Consider the following 6,000-nt stretch of genomic DNA (forward strand, 5'->3'; position numbering starts at 1 on the left):
CAGTATACTACTTTACTGGGCGTCTCACCTCTGAATGTTTGAACTGCGTCTTTATGTTTTATGTGTGTCCATTTTTTCCCTGAGTGTGTCTGCAAATTGGTGTAAAGATTGGATCAATGGTTTTATATTATAAAATCTCTACCATTTAGCGTTTGCTGTTCACAAAAACAGGGACCGGAAGCTAAGACAGTTCAAATACTCTAAAAAGTATAGGGAGTATTATTTTTTAAGATCACTTTTCAGAGCTATCCTGAAGAAAAAAAAAAGGTCCGTATAAAGAAAATGACTCTATGGTGGATCATTTGCTATTAAATCGGTCTGTAGAGATTCTGACTAAATGTTGTTTAGGCCTAGACATTTGTGTGTCAATCTGATTCAGAAGTCCACTGCATGTGTATAAGGCACTTTTAAAGTTAAAAAGCATTGAATTTAAGTTTATGAATGGGATGGATTGCTAAGTTACCTCTCTGAGTTGTTTGGCATTGTGGGGTCGATGGAGACCATTGCTCCTGTTGAGTCCAGAAGGGAAATGGTTGTGTTCCTGTCAGAAGCAGACACATTCACTAAATATGGGAGCACTTCAAAAGTGCACACACACACACACACACATGCATAATACTGTACCTGGAGAGCCCTGTGGCAGTGCAGAATAACTCCTTTATATCACATGGGCTGCAGAAACGGCTGAAAACCACCTGAGAAACACAAAGTCTGTTCAGTGTCTCTAAAACGAACCTATCTGCTTTGGGCCATTTTTGACTACTTGAAAAATAAAACTTCATGCTATGTTGAAGATTAAAAGATCTGATCATGGGGTTTGAAACACAATTAATATTCAAAATATTATCGATTTAACTGTTCTGAAACTGCAATTTTTGATCGAATGAGAACAAAATTTGACTGAATTGAGCTGGATAAAGACACTAACTTGAAGTAAATCGGCACTGCTATTGAACTGAAATGAATCAACACTGAAACTGACTTTAAATATGATGTATTTTAGATCATCAACAGTTCTTTTTCTGTTTATTAATGTGAAGCTGCTTTGAAACTTCATCCGTGTAAAGCACTATATTAATAAGTTTATCTCCAAAAAGTGAAAAATGTCATTACCATCATACATCATTGTGTGCGACAGAAAAAATGTGGAGCCTTGGACTTGCCAACACAGGTTACATGACAATTCACATGGAATTTAAAAATTAATTTATTTCTGAAATAGAATGATCAAACACTAAACAGTTCGGTAATGATACCTAATAAAGCATCAGACCGTGATGTCAAAATCATAAAATGAATCACATTTCTTATTTTCTCTCTGCTGCTCTCTGATAACTTTTCATTATCATTCCATTTAAACCGAATATAATGTATTCTGCGAATTTTCAAAAATGCATGGCATGATGGTAATGATTAAGGACAGTATTAAGGACAGCAGTTTGTTGTTGTAAAATATTACAAATGGTAGAAATAAATGCAAAATTAATTGAAAATATCATTTTTACACGCTTATGAAGAAGTTCAACGAACAATTTCTTAAAATTAAAAATTCTGTGTGGGCAGCAAGCTCAAAAATAGCAGAAATCTTTCAAAATTAGGAAAAAGTAATTACAGAGATAATATAATAATAGTTTAACGCCTTTTTTAAAAAAATACAATGATTGCTTTTAAAAAAAACACAACTTTTTCTTTAAAATCATACATGGTAGAATCAGTGTGACTATGATTATCTTCCTGGTTTCTATTTATGATGCTGACCATTACAGATGATAGTTTACTGACTATTCGAGACTCTGCACAAAGCCAAGGCCAAGTGCTGACATCCATCATTCGCATGTAGTGTGAGTCCTGACCCTGAGTCCTCTGAACCACTTACAACACATGCAGCAGACACGGCAAAAACAGGTGACAAACACACAAAAAGACAATGAAGGGGGTGCAGCTGACAGACAGAGGAAAAAAGAGAGAGAACTATAATAAGACTTAGTGCTCGAAAGACAGATGAGAATGAGCAAAAGAGTGGGAGAAAGAGAGAGAAAGGGGGAATTGTTCCCTATAATCCGACTGCAGGTTCTGAGTTCAGAGATATGAGAAATACTTATTAGTGTCTAAAAAAGAGCTTCTAATGGAGCACTTCGTCAAAGATGAAACATAAAAGCCGCAACTAACAACCTTGGAGAATAGAGACAATAAAATGATGTACCACCAATCACAGAGCAAAAATAAATCAGCTTTATTAGCTTAATTTTAGCAGTGGAGAGAAGTTTCTAGCAGCTTCGAAGGACTATGTGAGATTTTCGAAAAAGGCCCGGAGACATAGTTGCACTAGTCGTGCACAATTCGCCACTCCTCCTGTAATATGTGTGCAGAAGGTGTGAGTGGATAGTGGAGTGGATACACACAGATCTGCTCATTAAAATGTCCTTTTGTTTTGCATTGTGTTCTAGGCTTTTATATGCTGATTATTTCGTTTTTGTCCCATTGCCAAAGCTGAACAATGGCGAGCAGATGCGCATTTGTAATAGAACAAAACCCTGATATTACTCTAATGTATGCAAAGCACACTAATTTGTTGCAATTAATTATTTGGTCACATAATTTTTTTTAACTTCGATGTACTTCTTTTTTCATTATGCAGGGGTGTCCAATCCTGCTCCAGGAGGTCCACTGTCCTACAGTTTACCTCAAACCCAAATTCAACAAACCTTAAACAGCTATAATCAAGGTCATACTAGGCATATAGAAACATGTTTTTCAAATATGTTTAAATGTTGTAAAATATAAAGGCACCAATATGTCATCCTTTAATACCTGAAACATTGTCTTTGTATTTTTACAGTGAATTTCTGGCAACCAGTCATTTGTTCCCCATTAATTTAACAGGATAATGTATAGTGCAATTACACGCCGTAGTAGTTATGACACTTAATATAAAGTGTGACCATCAAACATACAGCAGTCAGACGATAACAACTGACTGTCACTTGGATACCTGTAAATGAACTGATTATATATCAGCCATGTCTTATCTAGTTAATTAGAATTTTTTTTAAAGGAAATCAGACCAGCTGTTCACTTACAACCTCTTGACAGAATTGAGACAGACTCTAGAAAACATGATACTTGCTGAGTTTTATAACGTGGCGAAGCATCACATACAGAGTAATGTGTGAAAACTAATTAAAATGATTAACTAATAAAGAGTGTGTGAGTAACAGTGGAAGAGGAAATGTACAATTCACAAATGCAGATCAGGGAAAATGATGAAAAATGATTCATATAGACTATTGCTGCGTCTTAATTCGCATATCCATCCTAAATTAGAATTAGTGTGTCCCAAATCGTAGCATGTTGAAATAAGTATTCAAATGATACCCGGATGGTCTACTTTTTCCGGTAAAAAGTGTAAAAAACTACAAACATGACAGATGTGAGATAAAGGTTTAGATAAAGGGCTTTGAGTGATTAATGATCAGTATCTAACCTGACGAAAAGGGATTTATTCAATGTTATCCACATTATATTTCATCTGAAACAGCATTGTGAACTTTTGTAAAGATACGTTTGGTCATGCATCATTATGCAAACTGCGGAGGAGAGTCTCCTCTCCGCATGAAAGACTCACGACTGGCAGATCAACGTGCTCCTACATTTCTCTCCGAAACGGTAGGAGATTAAATGATTTGAATGTGGAGGATTTTAACTGTGACAAGATGATTGACAGCTGTCCGTTAAAGACGCAATTATGAGGATGTAGTACGTCCCAGCTTGCCTACTATTCTGGTACACACTCAAAAGTATGTAGCCTACCTTTTCTTCACAAAAGTACATACTTTTAGGGCATAGTACAAGTAGGCGAATTGGGACGCAGCGCAAAATTGAGAGCAAATGCAAAAACAGAAAACCTATAATGTAACATCAATAATCTCCAAGAGCCATATAGTCGAATCAATTTCTGGGTTTTCCATTTTGAAAAGGTGAGTTTTCAAGTAAATTTCTTTTAAACACTCTTTAAGCGAATATCTTTAAGAACTAAATTGCACATTGTAATGGGAAAATGTAAACTTTTTAACATGCACCAAGGCTACATTTTTTCTATCCTAATCATTTAACAAACATGTTTTCATTACTTCAATAAGCTCATTGTTTCTGCCTTAAGTTAATACATTACTAACTGTGTGATTTGTATACATATCTGAAATACATAACTTGGACACAGTCACTGCTGATAACAGATCACTGTAATGTAGACATGCATTTTCTGTTAAGCTGCTTTGAAACATGTGTATTGTGAAAAGCGCTATACAAATAAATGTGAATTGAATTTAACTGAAATGTGCAAGGATGTACTTTAAAATAACAGCATTGACAGCTTCACAGTTTAGCTTTTACTCATCAAGGTCAAGACACAAAAAGTTGTTCATTAAAAAGAGAATTGAACATTCTTCTGTAAATTTAAATTTTGAATTAAATTTTCTCTAGTTCTCAAATATCGATTTTCAGTTGTTTCTGGAATAAAAGCATGGTAACAGGGTTCAATATTAAAGATTGTTCTGCTAATAAACCAATCAAAACAAAAGATAAAGTGATTAAAAAGAGACACTAGTCCTTAAAAGGTTTGCATTAAGTGGAGTTGTTAATTTAATTTTGTTTTATTCTGACTTTTTATGAAATTATAGTTCATTTTAATATATATATATATATATATATATATATATATATATGTGTGTGTGTGTGTGTGTGTGTGTGTGTGTGTGTGTGTGTGTGTGTGTGTAGGCCTAAAATAACTGCACAGAATTAGTGTATAATAGTTTACCAAAAGAGAATGGAAAATTTTAAAATCCTTTACACACAACAAACCAGTTTTAGAGAAATCATTGTGTTTTCATTGTGCCATTGTGTTCAATCACTGAATATCCTTCAGTTAGCACAAAAAAACAAAAAACAAAAAAAACATACATAATACACATAAACATGAACCGACATATAATAAAATAGCTTTTAACTTTCGAAAAACAGTCCGTTCGTTATACTGTGCAGTCTTTTCCCCAACACAATGCCATGCATGTGGTGAGAGTTGCGCGTCTCTCGAGCGTTTACCTTCTGACTCCGTCCCTCCACGTCCAGGTATATCACCCGATACGCCGAAGACGCGCTGCCCATCTCGCTCCACTCTAGCTCCGGACGCGGCCCTGGACTACCGGCTTCCGTGCAGTGCCTCCGTGACCGACCTAAGGTAAAGTTATGACTGTTTCTGTGGAATGGAAGAGATTTAATAACGCAGTGTGCTCATTGCCACTGATCTCTCAACTCATCGCCCCCCACCTTCCCTCCCACTAGTGCACGCGCAAAAAGAGAAGAAAAGCACGCGCTCCCCTTATGATCTCCATAGTAACCGAGCCCTAAGAACGCGCGAGGATGCATTGTGTGAACCCAAAAGGGTCATGCATGCAGATGTAGCCTATGCGTATTATGGCTGAAATATTAAACTCGCATTTTTTTTTATTCCATAAGATGTCACAACCTAGTTCGTTTTCTAATATGAAGTAAACATAAATGTGAAAGTAATTTCACTTATTTTCTTAGTAGATTTTGCCACGAAAAACTGCTAATTTATTAGAATAGCCACGAAAAACGGCTAATTTATCAGATTATGGCATTCCAAAATGTTATTACTGAGAAAGTGCAACAAATGTGTGTTTGTTTTTTCCAAATGTGCCTTTATCAAAATACACTTTGTAAACATAATATTTGAGAGCTGTCGGGTCAGATCTCGCGGGAAATTGCATACTACGCCATTTACTGTGCGAAAAGTAGCTCTGGCTGTGAGTAGCTGAAACAATTGTCAATTAAAGGGGTGGTATAATGCCCTTTTCACAAGATGTAAAATAAGTCTCTGATGTCCCCAGAGTGTGTATGTGAAATTTTAGCTCAAAATACCCCACATACATTTTTATATAGCATGTTAAAATTGTCACTTTTTGAGGGTGAGCAAAAACG

General features: G+C 35.6%; 1 protein-coding gene across 6 annotated transcripts in view; it reads right to left on the bottom strand.

Annotated features, from left to right (window-relative positions):
• pde9aa (phosphodiesterase 9aa) overlaps positions 1–5,407 on the bottom strand; it is a 25,568-nt gene extending 20,161 nt beyond the window's left edge. For all 6 annotated transcript variants that reach the window (XM_079880879.1, XM_079880881.1, XM_079880878.1 and 3 more), the window contains exons 1-3: positions 5,101–5,407; positions 625–695; positions 464–541 (exon numbers count right to left, since the gene is read on the bottom strand). In XM_079880879.1, the coding sequence (XP_079737005.1) occupies positions 464–541; positions 625–695; positions 5,101–5,163 (212 nt within the window). In that variant the 5' untranslated portion in view covers positions 5,164–5,407. The remainder of the gene's footprint in view (positions 1–463; positions 542–624; positions 696–5,100) is intronic.
• Positions 5,408–6,000: the final 593 nt, after the last annotated feature.

The sequence above is a fragment of the Squalius cephalus genome (genome assembly GCF_949319135.1).
Source record: "Squalius cephalus genome assembly, chromosome: 9".
NCBI lineage: Eukaryota > Metazoa > Chordata > Actinopteri > Cypriniformes > Leuciscidae > Squalius > Squalius cephalus.